At 40.4% G+C, this 26,756-nt stretch overlaps 10 protein-coding genes across 10 annotated transcripts; 6 read left to right on the top strand and 4 right to left on the bottom strand.

Annotated features, from left to right (window-relative positions):
- Positions 1-1,495: 1,495 nt before the first annotated feature.
- On the top strand, positions 1,496-3,671 carry Cbr-lon-1 (the record flags this gene model as incomplete). Its single annotated transcript, XM_045243673.1, has 6 exons — positions 1,496-1,568; positions 2,057-2,271; positions 2,609-2,785; positions 2,836-2,898; positions 2,968-3,123; positions 3,423-3,671. 6 exons carry the CDS (start codon positions 1,496-1,498, stop codon positions 3,669-3,671), a joined length of 933 nt encoding a protein of 310 aa, XP_045092876.1.
- Positions 3,672-5,341: 1,670 nt separating this feature from the next.
- On the top strand, positions 5,342-6,972 carry CBG05196 (the record flags this gene model as incomplete). The annotated part of the gene is made up of 4 exons (XM_045243672.1): positions 5,342-5,557; positions 5,605-6,393; positions 6,451-6,699; positions 6,748-6,972. 4 exons carry the CDS (start codon positions 5,342-5,344, stop codon positions 6,970-6,972), a joined length of 1,479 nt encoding a protein of 492 aa, XP_045092877.1.
- Positions 6,973-7,869: 897 nt separating this feature from the next.
- On the top strand, positions 7,870-8,574 carry CBG05197 (the record flags this gene model as incomplete). Its single annotated transcript, XM_002641237.1, has 2 exons — positions 7,870-7,929; positions 7,975-8,574. The coding sequence occupies 2 exons, from the start codon at positions 7,870-7,872 to the stop codon at positions 8,572-8,574; spliced, it is 660 nt and encodes a 219-aa protein (XP_002641283.1).
- Positions 8,575-8,647: 73 nt separating this feature from the next.
- On the bottom strand, positions 8,648-9,208 carry CBG05198 (the record flags this gene model as incomplete). Its single annotated transcript, XM_002641238.1, has 1 exon — positions 8,648-9,208. One exon carries the CDS (start codon positions 9,206-9,208, stop codon positions 8,648-8,650), a length of 561 nt encoding a protein of 186 aa, XP_002641284.1.
- A 1,129-nt stretch (positions 9,209-10,337) lies between these two features.
- On the top strand, positions 10,338-10,690 carry CBG05199 (the record flags this gene model as incomplete). Its single annotated transcript, XM_002641239.2, has 2 exons — positions 10,338-10,430; positions 10,478-10,690. 2 exons carry the CDS (start codon positions 10,338-10,340, stop codon positions 10,688-10,690), a joined length of 306 nt encoding a protein of 101 aa, XP_002641285.2.
- A 1,343-nt stretch (positions 10,691-12,033) lies between these two features.
- Positions 12,034-13,258, bottom strand: CBG05200 (the record flags this gene model as incomplete). The annotated part of the gene is made up of 3 exons (XM_045243671.1): positions 12,034-12,222; positions 12,270-12,720; positions 13,029-13,258. The coding sequence occupies 3 exons, from the start codon at positions 13,256-13,258 to the stop codon at positions 12,034-12,036; spliced, it is 870 nt and encodes a 289-aa protein (XP_045092878.1).
- Positions 13,259-16,967: 3,709 nt separating this feature from the next.
- Positions 16,968-17,510, top strand: CBG05201 (the record flags this gene model as incomplete). The annotated part of the gene is made up of 1 exon (XM_002641241.1): positions 16,968-17,510. A coding segment is annotated over one exon (543 nt), but the record flags the coding sequence as incomplete, so codon positions are not given.
- Positions 17,511-17,827: 317 nt separating this feature from the next.
- CBG05202 lies at positions 17,828-20,310 on the bottom strand (the record flags this gene model as incomplete). Its single annotated transcript, XM_002641242.1, has 9 exons — positions 17,828-18,016; positions 18,064-19,009; positions 19,057-19,199; positions 19,245-19,355; positions 19,401-19,636; positions 19,681-19,814; positions 19,861-19,988; positions 20,040-20,137; positions 20,190-20,310. 9 exons carry the CDS (start codon positions 20,308-20,310, stop codon positions 17,828-17,830), a joined length of 2,106 nt encoding a protein of 701 aa, XP_002641288.1.
- A 482-nt stretch (positions 20,311-20,792) lies between these two features.
- Positions 20,793-21,970, bottom strand: CBG05203 (the record flags this gene model as incomplete). The annotated part of the gene is made up of 4 exons (XM_002641243.1): positions 20,793-20,975; positions 21,023-21,208; positions 21,256-21,441; positions 21,491-21,970. The coding sequence occupies 4 exons, from the start codon at positions 21,968-21,970 to the stop codon at positions 20,793-20,795; spliced, it is 1,035 nt and encodes a 344-aa protein (XP_002641289.1).
- A 274-nt stretch (positions 21,971-22,244) lies between these two features.
- Positions 22,245-23,862, top strand: CBG05204 (the record flags this gene model as incomplete). Its single annotated transcript, XM_045243670.1, has 3 exons — positions 22,245-22,314; positions 22,363-22,701; positions 22,754-23,862. 3 exons carry the CDS (start codon positions 22,245-22,247, stop codon positions 23,860-23,862), a joined length of 1,518 nt encoding a protein of 505 aa, XP_045092879.1.
- Between the last annotated feature and the right edge of the window lie 2,894 nt (positions 23,863-26,756).

Below are 26,756 nucleotides of genomic sequence, written 5' to 3'. Positions count from 1 at the left end.
CTAAAAAAGTTCAGTTTTCTGCACTTCTGCTAAAACTGAAGTTTCTCGATCACAATAAAAAAACTTGTGTCCTTTAAGTTTCGCACTTCAAAATCATGATTTCATTTTATTTGTTGCAAATTCAAATTCCTGCAAATTTTGGGATTCTCTACTTTCCTAATTTGTAAAATCAGGTCATTTTCGAAATCCCGCCTATTCAAACTTTGCTCCTTCCCAACTTTAATTTCAAAATTCACGTATTCCTAGGCCCCGCCCCCTAATTTCTCCTCCAGACTGTCTTCACTTTTGTCCTTTCCGTCTCAATTGAATTAGCCTCTTTTGTCCGAATCTCCTGTTTTTTCTAGTTCAGACTTAATAGAAGTTCAATTGTACCATTACCATATAAAAAGTTTATTTTACTACTACTGTCTCGAGAATCGTCTATCCGTGCAGATATCTCAATTAGAGAGAAAAAGGACGTACGCGAAAGGAGACATCAAGTTTCGGGCAAAGATTAAAGAAACTATTTTCTTTGATTTTCCCATCTTTCGGGAATAAGAAGACGTGATAAAAATGGAGAGTGGCCACCCACACATAGCACTTAAAAAGTTCTTCACCTTTTTTGTTTTTCCCTTTTTTTTCCCAAAATCTTCTTTATCCAAATAATTACCGACAACAGTTTCCGGTGTCGCGAAACAGAATCTCATTCAGTCAGTCTCATCAGAATGTTCGCTTGTTCAACTAATCACCGCCCGTTTCTCATCTATCCCCCCCCCCCCCCCCCTCCCATCACTGACGACGACGTCGGCCCCCGCGCCTTCTCTCTAAATCCGCCGCCTGATTTGGCTCCGCCCACTTTCTTCAACTCTCCTCGTCGTCGCCAGAATGTCTGTCCCACCGAGATGACACTCCTACTTGTCTTTCTTTGCAACGTTATAGTGCGTTTTTTGTGGCTTACTATGTAAAGTTTCCAAGTTACAGTACTCTCTAATCTTTATACTTGTACATGGTCCCTCATCCATTCCAAATCTTATTTTCTTATTCTATCTTCACTACCTTATAACTTACACTGACATCATCTTACTGTAACTTTCTAATTCTTTGAACTCTGAATACAGTTAAACATATCGGTCCTTAGTACCTTGTACCGTCCATCTTTTTTCATTTCATTTCAATTGGCTGGTTTCTTTTCGGAGCGCCTAATCAGCGCACACTATGTGTGTGTGTGTCCATCCGATTGATACAAAGTTTTTGTCTCTTTTTTGTCCATTGATGACAACGTATCTCTATCTATCCCATCCTCCTCTTCCTCCCCATCCGTATCTCCCCCCCCCCCCCCATTTATCATGCCTTTTTCTTTTTTGCAACATACAACTCGATTCTAAAGGTTGGACATTCTTTTCTTAAGGTTATAAGGGATATGCTCATCTGAGTAGCTCAGATTCAGACCTCTAAACAAAAAAATTTCAGATTGAAAATTTTCGACGACTCTGGGTTACACACGTCACATGGCAAAATGAACTGCCTGACGCTTCTCGCTCTTCTGATTCCGGCATTCGCGTACAATGTTCCACATGGCTTCCTCCCAGGTAGAGCTCTTCTTTTCTAATCGTTTGAGCATCGGCTCATCCGCAATAATACTATTCTCTTTTTCTCATGGAATTCAAGATTCAGGTTACTGTAGTTCATGTGGTGGGAGCAAAGCCTACCGTATTCCCTCTATTAGAAGCCCACCCAACCCGTCAACTTGAGCTCAATTATCTCAGTTCTTATCAGAGATATTGAAAAGTTGTCAACTAATAAATTGTTTATCATAATAATCAAAACATTTTATCAGTTGACAAGTTCTTGATATCTTTCACAGGAATCGAGATAATTGAGCTCAAAGTTGACGGTTTTGGGTAGGCTTCTGTTAGAGAAGTACGGTAGTCTCTTTGGATAACTAGGAATCCCACGGCATGCAAGATTTAGGATACTGTAGTTTAGGACAATTCTCAGAAAAACCTATTATACTCCGTTCACTTTTTCTGAGTTCTAATAGACATTCGGATCATTTGAAAATTGCTTAAAATTACAGGTCAAGCCGTAACTTCACACTCTGGCCCCAACGATCTCGATAATGATGCATCAGAGTTTCAACACGATAGTAATGATGAAGTGAAACGAGAAAAACGTGGCTATTTCTTCCCTTCAAACTTCCAAAATGACGGTGGTCTTCTGGCTCGATCGGAGCATCCGAACGAGTATCTTAAGAAATGGATTGTTCACGAGCACAATCGGTATCGGCGAATGGTGAGTTGGTGTTACTGATTCAGCTGAGTGAGATTACTAGAATGTTTCGAAAGATTCTGGATGAATCAGAAATTGATGATTCATAGATGTTGAACTTTCTGAGAATAGGTTGAGTCATACCAAGTTTCTCATTGGCGAATGACATTCTGAGGAGTTTTTTGAATCTCTGAGGAATAGTTGAAAAATGTTAGAATCTCAGAATCTTCGAATTTCAGAATCTCAGAATCTTAGAGTTTCGGAATTCAGAAATGGAGAGTTTCGGAATCTCAGAATCTCATGATCTCGAAAATCTCCAAATCTCAGAACCTCAGAATCCTAAAATTTCTAAATTTTTCAGGTACCAGCATCTGATATGAACATGCTCTATTGGTCCGAGGAGTTGGCAGCATCTGCCCAACGTCACGCCGACACTTGTGACTTCCGTCACTCACGTGGACGTATCAACGTCGGGGAGAACATCTGGGCGGCACCTTACAGCAATTACTCGGACTCCATCTCAATCTGGTTTAACGAGGTTAGTCAACATTCTCATAATTACCAACAATCTCTCTATTTCTATTACAGGTCCACAATCCAAGATGTGGATGCAATCATGCCTACAAACACTGCTGCGGTCACTACGTTCAGGTTCTCTTAATCACCCACTTTTTCAATTATTCCTTTTTTGGCTAATCCAAACAACTGTGTATTCTTCAGGTCGTCTGGGCTAAGACCAATCTCGTCGGCTGTGGATTCTCTCGTTGTCGTGACGTGCAAGGTGTCTGGGGACGTGGACATCGGAACGTCTTCGTCTGCCACTACAATCCGCAAGGAAATACGGTATTCGTCACAGCGCGAGGACAGCTTTATGCGGTTCGTTGTCCCCTGTCCTACGTTTTCATCAAATTCATTCTGAGTCTAAGTTCTATTAACAGTCGCTTCGCCTAATTCGAGTGCAGTGAACTTGGTTTTGTGCCGTCCGTGATTTTTGGAATTCTCCAGAAAAAAAGTGGCGGTCAAATTTGCCACATTTTTTGCCACTAGCTTATCTTTAAATCGCCGACCTAAGTTTTTGGTCAGGCTTCATGCTTTTTTCCTCTCTTATTTCTGTTCCATGTATAACCCTTTTCTTATTCCTTATTAACTCTCTCTTCATCCCTCCTTTATTCCAGATGCCAGCCTTCACCTGGGCTTCCGGAGACACTGGACGATGCTCAAACTGTCCAGCAAATGCTCCAGCCTGTTATCAAGGTCTCTGTTATATGCCAAAGAATTATGAGCACACAACGACTACAACCACTCCATCTACAACGACCACAGAAGAGCCAACATCGACCTGTGCTCCAGACGAGGATGTGGATCCGAATGACGCCGAGGCTGAGGGCGCTGAAAATGATGATCAGTTCCGATTGAGAGCTTGAATGTTTTCTTGATGAGATCATCTTTCTGTACATTGAATCCCTCATTTTTTTTTCCCCTTCACACCTCCCCCACTCCAATAACCGATGAACTATGGATTGTTTTACCGACGGGTGCACTGCCGCTGCATTATTATTTATTCGAGATTTCTAAACTGACTAAGTGAATAAATGAGTACAACTTTGATCATTTTTTCGCAATTGGTGAAAACACAGAACGAATTGAGTGAACATGTTTTGGAATTTGAGATTAATGTTTGACTTTTTTGTGAAATTACAAAGTAAAGTAGCGTATCAGTTAACAATTATTAATATCTTTGGCAGGAATCGAGATAGATTGCCTCAAATTTGAAAAATACACCCTTCGATTGCATTTTTATGGTAATTGAGCTTAAAGAGTAAACATATGATGGCGCGATTTCTATCAATAAACTTTATTATAACAAAATTCATGACAAATCACAAAGTTAACCTTCAACTTTAACTTTGAGCAAATTTTTCTCGATTTCTGTCAAAGATGTAAAAAAGTTGTCAACTGATAAATTGTTAATCATAATATCAGAAGTGTTGACACATTTTCGGCAGTTGACACATTTTGGACATCTTTTACAGGAGTTAAGATAATTGGGGTCCACGTGCACGTATAGGGTGGGCTTCTAGAGCATTTTCGAGCTTTTACAGACATGAAAAACAACTTTTTTATGAGTCAAGGACATTTAAAAAAGATAACAGGAAGTGAGTTTTGAAGTCGGAAGTCGGATGTAAACTTCCATGCTTGGAAGTCGGAAGTCGGAAGCTATGCGTACGCTTTTCATTGTTTTTTCAATTTCTTTTAAAATTTGATATCGGTCATTTGGTAAAAGGGGGACGTTCAGTGGTAAACACCTAGCCATGAACCCCAAACAATGGCGACCTTTAGGGCCTTTTAGTACTTTTTTTACTTCGATGACGTCAATCAGTCTTCCAAAAAATGAAATAACAATGAGTAGCGCGCATCCTAATCTTCCTGGCAGTGGGCACCATCCAGCATCCAACATCCGAAATCCAACTTCGTCCTCCTTGTTGCCGTTTCCAGTGATCGTCGTCGAGAAGTGAGATCCCTTCCATCCCAGCTGCCCCGGAACCACGTTGCAACTCGGACTCCTCATCGATCCGACTTCTCGTTGACTTCTCCAGCTTATATAGCCCCTGTAGATCAGATCTGAAGATAAGATAAGAATAGAGTTCATGATAAAAGTCAACACGCAAAAATGTTGAAAATTCCCTATCTTAGAATCTCAGAATCTCATAATTTCCGAATCTCAGAATCTTAGCATTGAAACTTTCAGAATCTCAGAATCTCCAAATCTCAGAACCTTAGAATCTCAGAATTTCAGGATTCAGAAGAAATAGAATGGCTCAACGTGCAAGTATAAGGTGGCGTCCTATTAAAAAAAACGCAGATTCATTTCCACGTGAACGTTCCTTTTTCCTGAACACAATAAAAAAAAACACTGCCTTTAAACGGAGAAAAATTACGCACCAACCAGTTAGTTCCGATTTTTGCTTACAAAATCTGCAGTTCTAAATCTTGTGTGAACAAACGTCGATAGTTTCGAACGTCCTATCACTTGTGAGTCTAAAATGAACTTTCAAATTTTCATTTGTTATTTTCACACTAAACGAATAGAGCTATGAAAAAAGTAACACCGACGAAGAACGATAGTAAACGCAGAATCGGAGCCAATGGAGCTACTGATGAAGCTGCTTCGAAGCAAACTAGAAGAAGAAGAAGATCAAGAGCTTCGAAAGCAGTAGGGAAACGAGGAGAGAAGCTGGACCAAGAGAGAACCGATGTGTCGTATAGGAAGAAAAAGAAAGATCCAACGAAGAAGGGATCCAAAGCTGGAGTGAGTTTTTAAAAATCCATGAATATTCATAAAGATACAAATTTCAGTCACATGCGGCTACTCCGATCGGAAAGTCTCCTCAGCTCGTTCAGCCACCAACTCCGCCTACAAAAGCTGATAAGAATGAGAAGGTCGATACAACCAATACTGTCACCACCGACGAAGCGCTCACTGGTGGAACTACATCTCTGAGTACCGTATCTACTGTATCCACTACTTTATCCTCGGATCTTCCACCTCAGACTCCACCCAAGGTCACTGGATCTACACGAAAAACGAAGGTGATTGTGGCAGCCAGTGACTTACCACCGTCTATCAAACATGCAGCTGAGAAATGGGGAGGAGAGACAGCAGCGAAGGCGTGGTTGGAGAAAACCGAATTTTCAAAAGTGAAGGCTGACTTTGAGAAAATCAATTCAATGGTTGTGAATGTGGAGAAGGATTGCAAGAAATGGAAGGCGAATTCCAAATGGAACCAATCGGAAGACTATCCAGCATTGGATTCGAATCTAGTCAATGTGGAAGATGGATATGTCAATATGAGTCAGATTGACTTCCCATCTACTCGCAGTGTTCTTATGGGACAGATTCCAAAGAAAGATTCGGAAGAATCCTTCTGGAAAGTGGTGTTCGAAAAACGAAGCCTCCTGATCCATGTCATTGTCGAAAGCAATGATTCTTTCGATTTCTTCCCTCAGAAGGCTGAGGAGTACCGGAACTATGGATCAATGTGGACCAATAACCGACGGGTCGAGAATCTTCACGAAGACATCAGTCGTTTCTACATTGAAGTTTTGCCAACAGGATGTTCCAACTCCATCGTCTCCACGGTTACTGTGATCAAGAACTGACAAATAGACACTGTTCATCCGAAGCATTCGGTGGTTGTGAAGGAGACTGTCGAGTTGACCAACTACATGGCTGGAGCAACGGCTGAAGATACAGCACTCGTCCTTTCTCGTCATGGAGCCGGTCGTGCTGGATTCTTCCTCTCCTTGTGGATTGCTATGAACAAATTGAATGCAAAGAATGAACCATGTATTGCGGATATTGTCAAAACAATCCGTAGTCAACGTCCGAAAGCAGTGGAGACTCTAACTCAGTATGCATCATTGTACATCACTCTGTTCTATTTTATCAAGGTAGAAAATTTGAAACTTTCAATTTCCAAAATACCTTTTTTTTTTCAGAGAAAGATCGTGAAGGTGGATCCTGATAAGAAGGATCCGGTTGTCAAAAAATCGGTTGAGTTGAGCCAGAACTTTGCGAGTGCTCTTCTAGTGGATCAGAGTGTGATTGGGACCACTACAATGTTGACTCTAGCTCCATCAGCTACTCCAACAACGCCTCCGGCAATCGAAAGATCTTCAGCTGTTCAAGGATCCGCAGTCATGACAGTTTCTGGTCAAAAATAATAGAACTCAATTTTTCATTCAGTTTCAATAAAGCACATTTTCGAGAGCTATGAAAGCTTTGAAAAAATATGAAATCTAAAGATTTTTGATTCCTTAAAAATTATCTAAATTTGACCTAAATTTTTATCTACAATATTTAACGAAGACTTTGGAAATTTGTGTCCCCAGCTTCATCGAATTTCAGATGACTTTTTTTGTCTTGCCTAGGATAGTGGCCTAACTTTCTCAACTGTATTTTTCTAGGCCATCGTAGTGGATTGCCCGAAAATTTATTATCACGCACCTGATGTGTTTTCTAGGCGATCTCAACATGGTGGCTTATGTTTTGGAAGTTGAGTTTTCTAGTCCACAATGGCAAATAGACTAGAAAACGTACCAACAACTTTGATGTCCTAGAAACTTCAAATTTGGAAATTTATGTCATCATGGAAATGGATCTGAAAATATATAAAACCACAGAAAATGTTCCGAATCTGGTTCAGTGCGTAATTTTTTGAAACTTTCAGATTCCAGGCAATATTTTTCCATGCAAAATTTCGATTCTTTTCTAGTTAAAAATTTCCTAGGCTGTGCCAGAACGGCCGCAGCACTTCAAAAAAGGATACTTCTGAGATAGGGAGGGTACGGCGGCCTATCGGCCCTAGTAGTACCTGGGTAGCTGACCTTATTTTCAAAAGAACGGTCGGATTGGTCCACGGCAAAATACTCAAGGCCTCGGCCGCGGCCGATTTTCGCACAGCCTTGAAAATTTCTTTTCATGTTCAATTTATGTCACCACGACACTTGAAGCATCACGCCGTTTCCACTTCTTGAATCCACAAAGTTTCAAAATCTCTGACGCCAAATCGTTATTTCGAATCAGTTGATCAACAAAAGTACTCAAATATCTCGCAAAAAATGGGATGCTGTCAGTCGAAAAAAGCTAGAGATCAGCAGAATACTCGCAGAGAACCAGTGGTAAAACTATTATTCTCAATTAAAAAGCAAAATATGGATTTTCAGCCACGTCACTATCCGAAAGGTCGACCACCTAGTTACGAGCAGGCAGTGAAGCAGAAACCAGCTAGAAGATCAAGTGTAGAGGAAGCGAAAATTCAGAATGAGAAGAATAGAGAAAAAGAGGAAGCGATGATGAGGCAAGAAGAGCAAAAAGAGGATCCGAACCGGGAGAAAGAAGAGAAGATTGTTGAGAAGCCAATGGAAAAGTCAGTAGAGAAATCAGTGGACAATCAAGAGAAGGATGAAGATGCTCCGAATCCTTCTCCGGCTCCAGCTGCTCCTCCAGCATCAAAAGACACAAAATCAATTTCGGAGCCAAAACAAAAGAGTAGTGAGCACTCGAAGAATCAGCCACCTCCACCGCCTCCTCCCCAACGACGTCCACCGCCTCCGCCACATCATCGTCCACCACCACCTCCCGGATATCGTCCTCCTCCACCTTCATACTATCCTCCACCACCTCTTCCAGTCATTGTCGGACCACCGCCAGTTATCATGAGTCCGTATCCATATTACTACGATACAGTTGTCTTCGATCCGTTCTATGATGGATTCTATGGAGGATACGGTTGTGATGGATACGATTTTGGATTCTATTATTGATTGTTTTTTTCTTTTTTGAGCTTTTTTAAAATGAAGATTCAAAATGTTTTTATTATGTCAACAGTGAGCAATATCAGATTGATCCACGAACATGGGCCATCAAAGTCATATTCAAGCTACACAGATAAACATTCGAGTTTATAAACAACAAATTTAGCAAATTTATAAATGCTATAAAATCAGGAAAATCGTGAAACAGTCTCAGCAGCTTGCAAAGCTCCCAGAGAGAAATTATATCTCTTATGCGGAGGGAAATGGTGATATATTCATCAATCATTTTATCAACTATTTTTATATCTATTGGTCCCTTTGCATCAGGACTACTACGAATCTCTGCAAATTTGAGTCGATAAGTGGTCCGAATGGATGGAATCCGCTTGTCCAGGAACGCCATGACGGGAGGGAAGCTTTTCTCATAAAATAATTGGCTGTCCAGACTGCGAATATTGGTTCGTGGCTCTCTCAGTGTATAGTACTCCTCGATGGTGGAAGCGGCTTCAATTTCTTCTTCGCTCGGCTCTCTATATTTAGTCCAAGGTCCAAGTGGTGCAAATCCGAGCACGTCTCGTAGTTCTTCCAGGCCAACAACCTCTTGCGCTTCGAGTATCAAATTTGCATTCAAAGTTCTGGCCATCTCCATTTAAAAATGTCGCCCGATAGTTCTACGGTCATTTTTTCGAAAATTTTCATCGAACAATTTTGTGAATTCTTGTTCAAAATTCATGAAAATCAATCAGTTTCACTAAAATATATCAAATTTTTTAAGAAAAAAGTTTTGTGTCAACAAATTTCTGTGAAATTGTGGAATTTCCGGAATATTTTTCATGGAAAACGTACGAAAATTGTATTCATATTTATACCCGATTATTCAAATTATTATGGATATCATACCTGCATGTAAACGGGTCGCAAGGATGAGACAAATGACAGGTACTTTTATCATATATTCTCCTGGAAATCAGTAGTGTATTAATGCATTTAGCATAACGTGTAATAGAAGAACCCCTTTACTTTGAACTTTAAGTCAATTTATCTCGGTTCCTGTGAAAGATATCCAAAAGTTGTCCACTGATAAATCTTTCATCCTGGTATCATAAACATTTTATCAGTTCAAACATTCTTGATATCTTGCATACGAATTGAGATAATTGAGCTCAAACTTGACAGTGTGGGGGCCCTACTATTGCAGGTTTTACGGTATGTAAGAGAAGTGCGTGGGAATTGTTCAACGGAAAAAAAATTTACTAAACAAGAATGCAGAATGGATAGTCACAAATGTGGTTGTTTTGAAACAGCTACCAGATATCAATAAAGGAAACAAGAAGGCGACATCCGATCGACCTATTTCTAGACGGAACGTCTCTCTTGACACTTCTTTCACGCCTGGTTCGGAGATTAATATTCTTCTCATGACATGAAAAATGTTCGAAAGATCTTGGAAATTGAAAAACGGTCTCAAATAAAAAATTCTTTTTGGTTTAGAAGTTTTTGGAATTGAAGTGTCCCCAATTTCATGGAATTCAGAAGACCTTTTCTGGTATACGTAGTCTTGGCTAGGATTGTGGATATAATCTGGATTATATCCCCAGGTTATTTTTCTTATCAGGATTTAATTTACGAAAATATTTGAAAATGGAAAGGATTACTGTAGAGGAAAATATTCGAAAATTGAAAGGATTACTGTAGGGAAAGATATGTCACGTGATTTTTTTCTTTCTGTTTCACTTATCTTTGTTCTAGATCTAGCCCCCCTGCTTCCCAACATGACTCTTCCAGTCAGAATCTTCAATACTCACTCTTCTACTAACTCCTTCACTAACCCCCACCACCAAACCATCATGTACTATCGTCCACCAGTAAGTTTGGTTCTCCCCTAAAACCATTCCAAGTCCTAAACTTCCAGACCGTCATTCCCTCTGTTCCATGTGTCACTCCAATGGTAACCCCAGCCGTCGTCGCCACTCCAATGATCACTCCTGTCGTGGCGGCTCCGATGATGGCAACTCCAGTCGTGTCTCCTGTCGTCACCCCGGTTGTCGCTACTCCAATGATTGCTCCAATGGCTCCAGCCTATGCTGCTCCATGTGCTCCATTCGGAGGAGTCAGATACTTCTGAGAACTTATGATTTACAGAGAAAATAAAAGTTTTTAAGATGTGTTGTTTGCTTTTTTAAATATGAACCAGCCTGTTCGCCGCGCCTCCGGCGCTTCAAACAGCTGGAATCAACCTTCTTCTTTTACTGTTCGCCGCTTCGCGACTCACTTTTTTTTAAAGGTCACGTGAATCAATATTTTATTTTCAAGCTTCTCAAAAGTTTACAGCCGGACGCCGGGACAGACAGACGCGTATAGCGTTTTATCATTCTTATCTTTACTATTAAAAATCATCAAATTCTGTGTGTGTGGGTGTGTGTGAGTGCGTCCGAAGCTACTCAAAAGCTACTCAAAATGTGTTGTGATTGTCTCAAAAGTTGCTGTGACAAGCTAATGGGAAAGCCTCCAGCTCCACCTAAAAATGTATCCCAATTCGTCTATCCAGTCCATAAACATTCTTTTTCAGGCAGCCGGACCAGTGACTAATCAACCTGGGAAGCCTGGTACCAGTCCCGGATCATCGACGGCTGGAACATCCGCACAGGCTCCGCCTCCTCCTCCTTTGAAGAGAGGTTGTTGTGATAAGATCATGGGAAAGCCTCCAAAGCAACCACCTAATAATGTAGGCCTCGTTCTATTGAGAATTTTCAATGACGTAAAGTTTCCAGGGAAATAAACCAGTTACCAATCAACCTGGCAAGCCTCCTGGAACTCCTGGAACCCCTGGAACCCCCGGATCTCCCGGAGCAACCCACGGAAAGGAAACTCCTGGATCTGCCACGGCTGCAGGCGGTGCTCCGAATGCTGCAGCACCACCACCAGCTGCAGGAGCAACAAAGCCTTCAACTGCCGCTCAACCAGTTCCAGTTGCTGCAGGAGCCCCGGCTGCAGCGCCAGTGGCTGCAGGTGCACCAGCAGCTGCTCCGGTAGCTGCTGCAGGAGCTCCAGTGGCTGCAGGAGCTCCAGTGGCTGCAGGTGCTGCAGTGGCTGCAGGTGCTGCAGTGGCCGCAGGAGCACCAGCAGTAGCTGCAGCGCCTGCAGCCGTTGCTGCTGCTCCAGTTGCCGGTGTTGCTGCTGCTCCGGCCGTCGCCGCTGCTCCAGTGGTAGCTGCTGCTCCAGCTGTGGCTGCTGCGCCTGTCGTGGCTGCTGCACCAGTCGTTGCTGCTGCTCCTGTTGTTGCCGCCCCAATGGTCACACCGATGGTTGTTGGAGCTCCGATGATGTATGCCTCACCGATGGTTGCTGCTCCTGGACCTGTGGTGATTATGTAATTGAACTTGGATTCTTTTTTATGAATCAAATGAAACATTTTATGAACTTTCAAAAATCAACAATATCAGGTCAACAAAAAACAAACAACAAAAATTAGTAAACTCTCTTGGAAGCCCTTGTAATCGTAGACAAGAACTTATCGTATCTCGTTCTTTCCACCATCGGCAGATTGGTCGCAAGAAGACCGGGTGCGTTTTTATCAGCCAATGAATGAAGTTTCGACATGGCCAAAAGACAGTCCGATCCATAGAAAACAGCGTCTCCGATGATAGAAGCTGCTAGCTGAAAGTAAATAGAATGATCAAACTGATTGGAATTCAAACTGTTACCATAGAGAAATACGACTCATTTCGTTTCATCCCATCTACTAATCGAGAAACATCCTGACTCAATTTGTGACGACGAAGAATGAATCCCCTTTCGATTTCAACACTAAGTGTCGGCGAAGCTACAGCGTTCAAACTATTCCTTACAAACTTCTGACTGTTCTTCAATACTTGACTGTACAATTGACAGTAGAGTGCTGTATAAGATTTGATGATTGAATTCTTCGCCGACTTCATTACCACATCCAAAAAATCAATCATTTCCACGAGCACTGCGAACCAAGATTCATCACTCTTTTCCGTTCCAGGAGTTCTATCGAAATCTGTCCATCCATCAGCAACAATTCGGGAGAATACAACTTGTAGAGCCAGGGATTCTAGTGGACTTCTCCATACATTTCGATGAGAAGTTTGAATAGTTTCATCTCGTTCAAATGTTCTCCGCCCGGAAGCTCTTCAACAAACTTGACAACAGCATAGAGTGTTTACGGTATATTGCGCCGAAGGCGCACCAGCCAGGTGCTTGAAGCACCAGAGGCGCGGCAAACATGCTGGTATAAAAGATATACTAAAAAGAATTGAAAATTGACAGAGATGAAGAAAAAGGAAAGTTGGCAGCAAAAAACAATGAAATTTCAACGTAAAAAAGAAAAGTAAAAATGACGAAACTCAACTTCGCCTTCCAAGAAGAAAACGGCAATTCTCAGTGCAATCATAAAACCTAATTTTCCCCCCAATCCAATTGGCATTATCCATCTACACCTTTGCCTTTCTGTTGGAATTTTCGTAACGATCCATTTTTCGAAAATCGAAAACGCAAAAGTTGTCAAGCAGCATCCCAGAGATAAAAAGGAAAGAACTATGAATGTGTGCTTGAAAGGAGCAAAACAGACGTGCATAAGACCTGCGAAAATTGCCAATGCGATTGGTGTTGAATGAACAAAATCAATGAGGAACACCTCGAGAAATTGTAGTTTGACATTTTTCACCATTTTTTCTGTAAAATTAGTATCTTAATTAGTCAATTAAAACAAGAAAATAGAAGATATTTTGGGAAAACAAAACAGGCGGAAGAAGTTCGAATATAATTCTCGATTATATTCGAATCAATCAACCGTTATTGACTTAGTAACATTTGGACCCATGGGGGCAGATGTGAGAGGAGAGGGGAGTACAGTATACGTTAGATATGCAGGAATACGTTAGATATGCAGGAATTACGTTAGATATGCAGGAATTAGACATCGCTCACTTTCCCTAGGGGGCCGATCATAGTTAATATTGACTTCGCAAAAGTTCTATTTTCCAATAGAGTATCTTCCCCTCTATTGAAAAATAGAGGTTTCTGGTTTCTCTGGCACTCTATTATTCTGATAAAAATCGGAGCTGTGGTAGAAAAACACCGGTGAGAGTGGTAGAAGGTCTCACAACGACAACTGCCGTAACCTAAAAAGATTTTTGATAGTGAAAAAAATTGACTGAAAATGCACAAAAATTCAGATGATAAATCCGGAAAACAAACTTATTTTTAGGTTACAGTAGTTGACGTTGTGAGACCTTCGGCTACTGCCATCAGTTTTTTTTCCACTACAGCTCCGAGTTTTTACCAGAACCAGCATGTTTTCTCCATTCCTTTGATAGACCACCAAAGACACGTTAAATTTAGGTTTCGGCACTTCCAAAGCTCGTTCTTCTTTGTCAATTAACTGACACTTCCACACGCTGTTAGAATAACTTACCCACTTCTCATCTCCGGTAATTAAACTCCCCCCTCGTATACTCAGAGTTAGGGTGCAAAAGGGCCAATTCACGTACGGATGCTTTTTCCCGTGAACTTTTTCGTCTGACGCGTTTTCGGCTATTTTGTTCATTTACAGTTAAAATTGCGAAAAAAAAAATCCAAAATCGGTTAGAGACACATTATACATAAAGAGCCAAAAAATTTTGCAAAAATTGGAATTCATAAAACTTTAAGTGTTGTCAGAAAGGGGAAATTTTTTCTGCATAGGTATTCAAAATTTTCTTGGGGGTTTTACAGAATTTGTTTAACTTCTTTTTGAGAGCTAAAAGTACTTTTTAAGGGCTCGAAGTACTTTCAATAGCTAATTTGGCATATAGTGTCAGTTAGACTTCTAGGGGGCTTTGTTTTTAGGTATCCGCCGATTTAGGGTGCTAAGCTTGTTTCTATTTGGAATCTTGAACTTTTCTTCCCGTTTTGGCCGATGCCTATTTTTTGTTGGGGGTTGGCACTGAACGTACGAAGTCAACTGAACGTACGAAGAAATGATAGGAGACACATGCTCATGTCTCTTCGTTTTCCCGTTCTGATTTTTGGCTTCAAATCGATCGGTTTAATGCTTGATGGTAAGGACAGTAGGATTTCAGAATTTCAGAAATTTGCATACTTGTAAAATTCCGGGCCGGCCCGCCAAAGCCCGGGTGTTTGAGGAAAATTTCAAGTCCCGGGCCCGGAAGGTCCGGTAGCAAAAATTTTGTCATTTTGAACCGAATTTTGAGCTCTCAATACAATTCTCTATATTTTTTTGTGCGTTTTGGATTGTTTGTCTGTTTGATCAAAAAATATTTTTAAAAAACTCGAAAAAAAATTTTTGATCGAAAAAAATTACATAAGGGTCCCCCTTACGTGTTTTTTGAAATTTTCAAAACTTGTGGAATGACAGGCCCGCCGGGCCGGGCCTCCGAGATTCGGGAAAAAGCCCGGCCCGGCCCGTTACAAGTATGGAAATTTGGAATTTCAGAATTTTAAACTTTCAGAATCTCAGAATCTCAAAAAATAAAATGGCTCAACGTATAGGGCGGCGTCCTATTAAAAACCGCCGTTGTATTTCTACGGAACACGGTGAATAATTGACGAAATTTGATTTTTTTTCGGATTTGTGGGCGCTTTTCGCGATGGGTGAAAAAATAGGTTTTTCGGGAAACACACAAAATGAGCCTAAAAGCGTCAAATTTGGTTAAGAATTGAAGGAGGAAATACATTTTTCAGAAAATCAACTGAAAAATGCAGTTTTTCGAGGTTTTTGGGGATCTATTAAAATACCGTTCATCATAAATTTTTCTAATTAACTAACTTTTGTGCAGAATTTTCTCGTAAACATTTTGATATAAATTATTTTCGAAAACGCTCAAAAATGAGGGAGGATATAGGTTTTGAATCACTCAGATTCGGATCAGATTACTGTAGATTTGGCTAAAATTTACTTTTTTTTCCAAAATTTTTTGCTTATTTATTCGGCGTGATATTTTTGGTGTGGAATTTTTGGCTTGGATTGGGGTGGAATGACCTAGATAGGGAAGAATTGAGGGAAAAGGAGTGATGCCTAGACTCTCAAAACCATCCACAATGTCAGTTCACGAACAAATTAATTTTTTTTAACTTTTTGAATTTTGCTTTTTTATCGATGCACGAGAAACGCGTCAACAATCACCAGTTGTGCGCTATTCGTGAATTATTCACCGTGCTTAAACGTTCTTTTTTCGAAGACACCGAGTTACAGTTCCGAACAAACATATATGAACTTTTGGATTTTCGACTATAACTTTCTTCAATTATTATTTGCGCGAAACCTCTATGTATACTACTGATATTTAGGCTGGCCAAAACGGCGTTTTCTGGCGCCACACGCCGCTTTTAATTTTTGCACTGGCCGCCAGTGCCAGTTTTCAAAGCGGCGTGAATCGCCCGCAAAATTTTTCCCAGGCATTAAACGCCAGGTTTTTAAAATATGATTTTTTCAATAGAAAATACTTCATAGAGAAAAGATTGAAAAAGAAAAAAACGACAGATGATCCGAAACAGTGAAATGGAATGAAATTGATATTTTTAGTCCTTCGAAATATTTGATTACTTCTGGAATTATGTTTGTAATTTTGAAAATCTGGTGTCCGAAGCTTTTGAAAAATGTTTTCCGAAATTTCAGAATTTCCGAATTTTAAAAAGTCTTTGTGTGATTTTGAAAGTTTATGGATTTCATGAAACTCTAAACTTTCCTGAAAGTTTCCGAACTTCGAATTTTCAGGATTCAAGAATTTTTGAATTTCCTGGAAATTTCAGTGTTTTCATCGTTTTTCAAAAACTATTTTTGGAGTTACTGTACTGTCATGCTTTACATTATTGAACGATCAAAAATGTTTTGATTCCTAAATTTTTGAAATTTAAAATTTCAAGATCCCTAAACTTCGGAGTTTTTTGAAACCTGCATTCTGACGTCCCGAGAATCAAAGTTTACAACTTTAAATTCTAAAAAGCTAAACAACTACTTTTGAACTAAACCTCGATCCAGACATAATCACAATAACTATTAATGGAAGACTAGTGGTAACTTCTCAAACACCAAATTCGTTCTAATATTTTATAATTCCCATTCTCTCTCTTTAACCTCAATTATCTGACTTCTTGTAAAACATCTGACCAAACTGTCAACTGCCGAAATGTTTTTCTTGACATTTGGAGCATTTTATCAGTTGACGGTTTTCTGCTTTCGTTCATAAGAACTGAGATAATTAAAATTGAAGCTACAGTGAGGGGATATTGGTGAATCAAAAGGTAAATTCTATTCTCAAAAAGAAAGCGGCGTTTGACGCCGGTTTAAATCTTAAACAGGCAAATATTGCCTGCTTAGAAATTTCGCTGGCTTTTAATGCAAATCACGTGAAATTGAAAGGCCCATAGCTCTGGCACTGGCGGCCAGCAACAACCCTACTGATATGACTAACACTGTCACCACCGACGAAACGATCACTGGTGCAACTACATCTCTGAGTACCGTATCCACCGTATCCACTACCCTATCCTCGGATCTTCCACCTCAGACTCCACCCAAGATCATGCATGGATCTACACGGAAAACAAAGGGGATTGTTGCAGCCAGTGACTTCCCACCGTCTATCAAACATGCAGCTGAGAAATGGGGAGGAGAGACAGCAGCGAAGGCGTGGTTGGAGAAAACCGAATTTTCAAAAGTGAAGGCGGACTTTGAAAAAATCAATTCAATGGTTGTGAATGTGGAGAAGGATTGCAAGAAATGGAAGGCGAATTCCAAATGGAACCAATCGGAAGACTATCCAGCATTGGATTCTGTGATGTATACGTTTATAAGTAATAATTTGCTTGCTTCTATTTTGCCGTTACGTACCGAAAATAAAGTTACTGAGGCCTATAAAGATATTGATGTTGCTTTTCAGTTGTTATTCACACTCTCGTATTTCCAGCTAGAGAACTAAAAGTTCTCCCATTGGAACCAGCTGCTATAATTTTCTGTCAATGGATCGTCATTTGCAAACAGCCGTCTTTTTGAGACCCCGCAAACTCCTGGGAAACAATTTTCCGGTAAATGTGGGCGGAGTCAGAGAGCGGAGCTTAAATTGCAACATTTGCACGGTTTTTCTCATGACCGTATCCAAATGCGCTAAAACATCGTGCCAGAGTTGTTGTCTTATCATAATTTTCTCTATAACTCCAGCCACTAAGTAGGTTAATGGAACTTTATTAAAATCAACAACATCCTGTCAACAAAAAGCAACATTTAAGCAACAAAAAATCAGTAAACTCTCTTGGAAGCCCTTGTAATCGTAGACAGGAACTTCTTGTATCTCGTTCTTTCGACCGCTGGAAGATTAGTTGCGAGAAGACCAGATGCGTTTTTATCAGCCAATGAATGAAGTTTCGACATGGCCAACAGACTGTCCGATCCATAGAAGACAGCGTCTCCGATGATAGAAGCTGCTAGCTGAAAGTAAATAGAATGATCAAACTGATTGGAATTCAAACTGTTACCATAGAGAAATACGACTCATTTCGTTTCATCCCATCTACTAATCGAGAAACATCCTGACTCAATTTGTGACGACGAAGAATGAATCCCCTTTCGATTTCAACACTAAGTGTCCGCGAAGCTACAGCGTTCAAACTATTCCTTACAAACTTCTGACTGTTCTTCAATACTTGACTGTACAATTGACAGTAGAGTGCTGTATAAGATTTGATGATTGAATTCTTCGCCGACTTCATTGCCACATCCAAAAAATCAATCATTTCCACGAGCACTGCGAACCAAGATTCATCACTCTTTTCCGTTCCAGGAGTTCTATCGAAATCTGTCCATCCATCAGCAACAATTCGGGAGAATACAACTTGTAGAGCCAGGGATTCTAGTGGACTTCCTCCATACATTTCGATAAGAAGTTTGAATAGTTTCATCTCGTTCAAATGTTCTCCTCCCGGAAGCTCTTCAACAAACTTGACAACAGCATCGAATACTTCTTTCTTCGTCTCCGCAACATGAACTCCTTCTAATAATTCAATCGACTCGTCAACCGATAGATCGGATGACTCGAGTTTTTCAATGACTTCTGGTGCTGTTCTGTTCACAAACTTCTTTGGGGCATGCTTCTCGTCGGCTGATTTCTTAACACTTTTCAGAGCTTTTTCGATTTGGTTATCCAATCCTTTGGCTCCTTTTACTAGTCTTTCGAGTGCATTCATTGGAACGTCCTTCAAGATTTCTCTACCAACATTCCATCCTCTTTCATCTTCGAAAACCATCGCAATATTCAAAACAAGTATCGAGAGAGCTGCAAGATAGTTGCTATCGTATGATTTGTCAGCGACGGAGATAATAAAATCTAGAAAATCAGCTAGTTTCTTGGCATTTCTGCTAGAAACGTTTCGGCGGCTTTTGATTTCGGAGATCGTAGAAAGGTACTTCGCCAATTCTTTCATCCTGAAATTAAATCATAAGGGGAATGAAAATGAGTGATATCGGTTTACTTCAAAGATTCGAAGTCATCAATTGAGACTATATCGGCATTGGTAGCTTCAAAGAAGCATCGGAAGGCAACAGCCACCGCTTGATAGATAACAGATGTTATTTGAACTTCAGAGGTGGTTAAACGATTCGATAGAGACATCAACTGAAAATGACTCGGTATTTTAAATAGGCTTTCTAAGAAATATACCTGATTCGACTGTAAACCAGACTGGATAGATTTCGAAAGCAATTGAACACAGTTTGATTGATGGAGTGTGTTGCTAAAGAACTCCAAGTGGTTGGTGTATATTTTTGAGAGCTAAAACACAAGGTCGAGATTTTTGTGAACAGTTCGATTTCTTACTAATTGCAGCTCGTCTTCAGGAATCTCGTTTTCGGAAGAAAGGGACTTTTGAAAAGATTCGTCTCCAGTCAAAGAACTAATCATCATCATTCCGTAGTCTTTCTTCATCGACTTTTCCACAAGCACTGATTTCTTCCAGTACTCGAAAACATCTTCTGATTTTGAATTATTATCTCCGTATGCATTTTCAGCCAAGACCAGTGAAATTAGTGCGTAAGCGAGAGCCAAGGAATCAGCTGAAATCTCCAACGCTACAAGATTTTTCATAGTCAACACAAACCTCTGCGATGTTCATTCCACGACTTCTGAATAGCCAATGGCAGGCCTGATTTGATTTCTTGCAACAGTTTGCCAAATCCATGACCGAGAAGGTTTGATGAGTTGATGAACTCGGTGGCGATCAGAATTTCGCTTCTGGAAAAATCTCTATAGAAAAGGGATATGGTTCTTAACAACTTACAAGGATCCTGACTCATTTAGATTATCCTGAATCAACTTCCAACAAGCAATGGCGGAATCGATTCCAAGGATAGAAAAATGTTTCCGGAAAATTGATAGGAATGCTTCCTCAATATGAGCCTCAGATTTCTGGAAATTTGAATCGGTGAAAATATGAGTGTTCTGTTTTTCAAAACTCACTTTCTCTCTACAAATCTTCAGTGCAACCTCGAGAATCGCTTGCGGACGACGAGATGCTTGAATTTTATCTAGTAGATCTTGAGCTGACTTGTTGTCACCTTTAAAAATTCAAATTAATTTATGACATATAGAAAATCGAAAATTTCTTACTGATTAAAGCGAGAGCAATCGGTTTCTCGGTGTTTTCTTCTGGTTTTTGAGAATATACACCGATCGCATCTTTCAGAGCTGTCGTCAGCTTTCGTCGCTTTTTTTCTGGAGCATCTCCCATCTAAAAATTTTTATTTTTCATGAAAAATGAAGTTTTTAGCGAATTTATTCAGATAAAACCTTTTTAGTTAGGTAAATTCTTGAAAAAAAGAAAAATCTGCGATGTTTGCAAATGACGCTCCATTGAGAAAAAATAATGGCGGCTGGTTCAAATGCGAGAACTCTCAATTGTAGAGCTGGAAATACGACGAAATGTGATAGAATAACACCTGAAAAGAAGCATCAAGATCTTTATAGGCCTCAGTAACTTTATTTTCGGTATGTAACGGCAAAATAGAAGCAAGCAATATACATGTTGAACATAAACGAAAATAGTTGTGCGAAAGAATGTGAGGTGATTAAATATGGGGGGGGGGGGGGGGGATGGGAAATATATAAAAATGGTGGTTAGTTGAAGAAATATTCAACAAGAGAACTGTGGTTATTTTCATACATATACAATGATACAGATTAGTGAGTTTTACTACTTGAATTTTTCTTATTTTAATCACTATACTGGTACTCATCGAAAGACCGGAGGTATGAAATGAGATCTTCCACTGGCGGGACCCCGTCTTTCAGGGGAATCATATCTTTCTCGACTTCAAATTCGACTAATTCAACTGGCTCTTCCACGATGAGCACTCTCCGATTCATGCATCTGACCGTCTGTTCCAATTCGATAAACTGAAAAGCTTTTTGAGTGAGGAGCAACGGAGCGAAGAGAAACTCACTTTGATTCTGGAACCTCTCGAGCTCGAATTGTTCACATATGTGATTTGCACTTGCACATGGCGTTTTCGTTCCACAGAGCATGTAATTGAAGCCGACGAAGCAACCAGGTCGCCGTGCTCGTCAAGAACTGGCTCTAATTCTCCGTATTCTTTGCAGTTTCTCGTTTGGAGGCGGCGAGTGGTTTTCTGCAAATTCCAATTGTGGGAAAGCCTCAAATCGAGTGAACCCTTACTCTGTTACCACCGGGTGGAGTTATCGATGCGGTGATTATCTCATCGGATATCTGGAACCCTTCATTCTGCACCACCATGTTCTCCAACAGTTCGTACAGAACGTGGAACGGCATCACAGTCGTCGTCCGTATCGCGAATCTCGCGAGGCTCTGGCCGGTTTCTTTTGGCTCGGATAGGAGTGATTTCTGAAAAAAAAAACATTGAAATGCATATTTAATAACCCGATGAATTCACCAGAATAAGCTCCGGAAGATCATCAATAGCGAGTTGTCGGCACTGCATCGCAAAGAAGTATGGCCGACAGTTAGGATGAAGCAGAACGTATTCGACAAGTTCTTTCTCCGAGTCGCGCGAAGTATGGAACCAACGTGTCATGAAATAGTCGTGCTTCTCAGTGCGCAATGTTTCAACTGGTGTTTTCTGTAGGATATTGAGCACCTTAGCAGCTTCATCTCGGATTATTGGTTGTCGTTTGATGATTAGTTTTGGTGTCTCGTCAATTCGGTGCACAGACTGATAGTTCTCATCTTCGACGAGCTCCACATCTTCTCCATTCCCTTCGATGAGGTCCTCGTTGTGCAATGCGCGTTTCGGCTGGACCACCGAGCAACCAGCGCGCACTGTTTCCAGCTCTTCGCGTTCCACTTCTTCCGTGTTCGGAATGTATCGTGTGACAAGCATGTCGCGGAGCACAGATCGTGGCATCGATGCCATTCTGGAAGAGAGAAAGGATTGATGAGTTGAAAAAAGTTCAAAATAGCTTTGAAGCGACAGAGAAACATGAAAAAATGTAGTTTTCCCGCAATTCGAAAAAAAATCTACAGTAATCTGCAACGTCGTTGTAAAACCTGAGCAAAGTTTTGCTATTGCTTCCTTGAAAAATAACCGCCAATTAACAGAAATTCAAATTGTGCTGCGGTTTCATTCCTTTTTTTGTTATGATTCAGGTTTTCATAAAAATAATCGCCTAATTGCATATTTTCAGAAGATGAAGACAGTCATCGCCACTTTTCTCATCACAATAATCATCGCGCTAGCACAAGAATCATTCTTAAGAGGTGAATCGCAGTTTTGAGACTGAAATGCTGAATATTGGTGTTTTTCAGATTGTACTAACGCACCCGACGGTCTCTATGCAATTGGTGCATGCGAGCCACAGTTTCTGACGTGCTTCGGTGGAATAGCTCGAGTAATGGACTGTCCGGCTGATCTCGCGTATCACGAGAGTGAACAGATTTGCGATTGGAAGCACAACATCGCGGGTTGTAGCGTCGAAACCGAATCCACCGGAGAAGAATACGCATCTGGAGAATCATCTGGAGATGCTAGTGGAGACGATTCCGAAGATGCTTCTGGAGACGTTTCTGGAGACGGGTCAGGCAGTGATAACAAGGATGGAAGTGGTACTGAAATCGAAACATCCGGCGATGAAGTTTTAGAAAACGGTTCATTTCTTCCCTCATTCAAAAATTCATATTTCATTGTTTCCCATTTCAGTTTGCGAATCCCGAGAAGATGGTGTCTACACATCGGAAGTCTGCGCTAGTGCCTATTTCATATGTACCTCGAACTCTCCTCGTTTCCTTGTCTGCACAACACCTCTTTACTACGATTCAAACGGACAGAAATGCGACTGGGTGGATTCTATCAAAGAGTGTGAGAAGGAGCCAACAACAACTACAGTAGAAGACATCACGTCAGGATATAGAGCTTACGGAGAAGGGTCGTCTGGAGAAGAAGAAGAAGAAAGTGGACTTTTAACGAAATCTTGTGATGGAGTCGCAGATGGTATCTACCCAATCAGCGAGTGCTCAACAAATTTCCTCACTTGCTCCGGAGGTATCCCCCGCGTCATGGACTGTCCATCTTCACTCTTCTTCAATCCTTCTCTTCAAGTTTGCGATTGGCAAAGAAACGTTGTTGGATGTTCCGGAGTCGAGGCGCCAAAACCAACTTGCGAACAGAATGGATATTTCTCGTATGGCAAATGCTCCTCCTCGTTCACCGCTTGTACAAATGGACGTACCATTGTAATGTTCTGCCCCAACGGACTGAAATTCTCTCAAAGAACCCAAATGTGCGATTATGAACGCAACGTGTCAGAATGCGATGTCGAGTCATCAGGAGAACCACTAGAGGAGAGTTCTGGATATTCTAGATATGGAGAACAGGATTCCAAGCTGACTCCATGTGTGAACATGGAGAATGGTCTCTATGCTCTCGAGTGTACTCCACGCGTATTATCTTGTCAAGACGGAAAGGAAGAGATCTTTGAATGTCCGTCAAACCTAGTTTTCAATGAGAAGTCGCTTATTTGTGATTATCCGGAAACCTCCCAAAAATGTCAACTAGAAGGTATTCACTTGATATCTCATAACTTTCCTCTAATCTGCATTGTTTCAGAGACTTTGTTGATTCGTGATGCGCCAATGGCTACTTACGACTGCGAAGTCGATGGGCTCTTCTCGGTCGCTCTGTGCTCTCGTGAATACCACAAATGTTCCGATGGTCAGCTCATCAAACATCAATGTGCTGAGCCGAACTCAGTCTTCTCGGCCGTCGACGGAGAATGTGTCGATTTCTCAACTCTCTCTCAATGCCACTAATTTACTCACAATTATTAATGTATATATGATTTTCAGTTTAGTATCTCACATGTATTCATTTCGATATTCTCTGTAAAATGTACTGCTCGCCGTTCATAAAGTGATTCCTGCGCTTTTAATTGTAACCATTGAAGTTGACCTTCCCTCCCCTCTCCACAATTGAGTGATGGTCTTGTCACTCGGCTGCTGCGTCTCCGGCCATCAGGTAGGCTCCAGACAGCTGGAACGGAGCTTCCACGTCAGCTGTCGTCTTTACTACTTTTCCTTCATCAAGTTGGGGGCGCCCAGCCCGATACTACGCATTGATTGGTCACTTTTGTCTTGCTGGCTGCTCATTGGCCTTTATCACATCTTGTATCCGCCCTCATCGTCGAGTTATCAGTTCTGGAAATGTTTTCCTCTTTTTTCCCGTCTGACATTTTTTAGTAGTAGTCTTCGGAATTCTAGTGACGTCATAGTGATCTTCTGATTCTAAATCAGAGAGTACACACAAGTGACCAGCGGCATTCTCATCGTCTGTAAAGCTCATTTATTTTGAATCTAGCGCCAAAGACAAAGATTTCAATCATGTTGAAAATCCAATTTCAGATTTTTTTTGTTGATTGACTCGAATCTATCTTCAGAATCTTCCCCAAAAACTTTTTGGAAAAATTTGTTGATTTTTTTCTCAAAGAAAGCTTAAAGTTTCTGAAAATCGAGAATTAAATTTTTTCTTTTTGAGACTTCTCAGTTTCAGCAATTTATAGAAAATCTATAAATCTGACAGTTCTAAAAACCCAACAATTCTTCTGTCTTTAAAAATCTAAAATTCTGAAATACTAAAATTCTAAAAATCTAAAATTCTAAAATCTTAACATTCAAAAATACTGAAATTCAAAAATACTGAAATTCTGAAATACTGAAATTCTAAAATTCTGAAAATCCAAAATTCTAAAATTCTAAAATTCTGAAATCTAGAAATTCAGAAATTCAGAAATTCAGAAATTCAGAAATTCAGAAATTCAGAAATTCAGAAATTCAGAAATTCAGAAATTCTAAAATTCTAAAATTCTAAAATTCTAAAATTCTAAAATTCTAAAATTCTAAAATTCTAAAATTCTAAAATTCTAAAATTCTAAAATTCTGAAATTCTAGAATTCTAAAATTCTAAAATTCTAACATTCTAAAATTCTAAGCAATCGAAAATTATGGAGGATACTATCGAATCCCCAAAAAGCCTGGTTTTGTCCCAAGGTCAAAAAGTTAGCTCTCGTTTTTACTTCTCTTCCCTAGGTTTCCCTGTTTCCTTCTCCAATATCTTCTTTATCTTCTTCTTTTCTCACAACAAAGAAGAGTCAATTACACCTGGCAGTATTGCCTCTCTCACTTTTCAAAGTTCAATTCATACTTCTTCTTTTTCTTCTTTCTGTTCCTCTGAGACTCGATAGAAACAACAGATGACAACGGCATTTCAGAGAAGGATTTTTTTTTCGAGCTCAAAGTTTCAAACTGCTACCTTGCCGCCAGCTCTGGAGCCCTCTCTGATTTCCACTATATTTTCCTTTTTCTCTCCCCGCAACTTTTCGATGCTCAACCCGAACGATGCCGATGACTCGGATAGTTCAACCGACACACCACCGCCGCCCGTCATCGCTGTGCCAAGACCCAAAAGATCGGCTACCGTATCACCGAGCACTAGGAACTCTTTCTATAATTCAAGGTTAGGGTATCTACCGTAAAACCTGTAATAGAAGGGCCCATACGGTCAACTTTGAGCTCATATTACTTTTTTGCTGTAGAAGATATCAACAATTTGCCGACTGATGAAATGCTTGTGATATTATGATAAAAAATTTATCAGTTGACAACTTTTTTATATCTTTCATAGGAACCCAGATAAAGTGGCTCAAAGTTAACGCTCCTTCTGTATTACAGGTTTTACAGCATTTATTTTCATACTCTATAACCTCATCCCTTCAGAAGACGTAGCGATGCAAATCTAAACTTTTTCAACGAGAGAGAACGTCAACGTGAGAGACGCAGAAGTATGGTCAGAGCTAGTCGGGAACGAAGTGAAACTAGAAGAGCATCTCAGCAAAATCTGAGGAAAACTAACAGTGAGCCTAATGTGGATATGCCATCTGTAATAGGATTCTAGAAATTTATGGTTTCTGGAATTTTTGAATTTCAGATAGACGTGGAGGCTCTTCAGAAGTTGTTACTGTCTCTACCAAAGTTTGCATCAACGTCAAGGTCAAGAGTTGTGAGTTCTTTTTTTACATTTTAACTCAAATTTGGATACCGTATTTCCTCTAATAGAAGCCCACCCGAACCATCAACTTTAAGCTCAATTATCTCGGTTCCTATGAAAGATATCAAGATTGTGTCAACTGATAAAATTCTTATGATACTATGATAAAAAGTTTACCAGTTGACAACTTTTTGATATGTTTCACAGAAACCGAGATAATTGAGCTCAACGTTAACGGTTTGGGTGAGCTTCTATTGGAGGAAATACGGTAGTTCGAAAAATGAGCTCAACTTGCTCACGAATTCCAACTAAAACAGTTTCAAATTACCGAAATCACAATTTCAGAATCACCGTCACGATTCGGATTCGGGTGGTGAAATGACTACAGAAATTGAAGAATTAAAAGACGCGGCGAAAAGTATTCAATCCCTTCAAAGAGTTCTTGCCTATCCATCCCAAGTATCTTCTGATCGTGGAGGTAATCGTTGTCTTCTTCCAACTGTTGATCCGATTGAGTCGTGTCTAGAATCTTCAGTATTCTCCGATGTGGACGATGTCTCATTGGCTACAGACACCACCGATGGAGGCCGTCGTTCTGGGATTTCCACTCGGTTGGGTCATCCACGTGGCGTTATGCAATTCATACCTTCGGATCAGAAATGAC

The sequence above is a fragment of the Caenorhabditis briggsae genome (assembly GCF_000004555.2).
Source record: "Caenorhabditis briggsae complete genome, chrIII, whole genome shotgun sequence".
In the NCBI taxonomy this organism is placed as follows: domain Eukaryota; kingdom Metazoa; phylum Nematoda; class Chromadorea; order Rhabditida; family Rhabditidae; genus Caenorhabditis; species Caenorhabditis briggsae.
The sequence above is the reverse complement of the archived record's forward strand: the minus strand, read 5'-3'. Positions and strand labels throughout refer to the sequence as shown.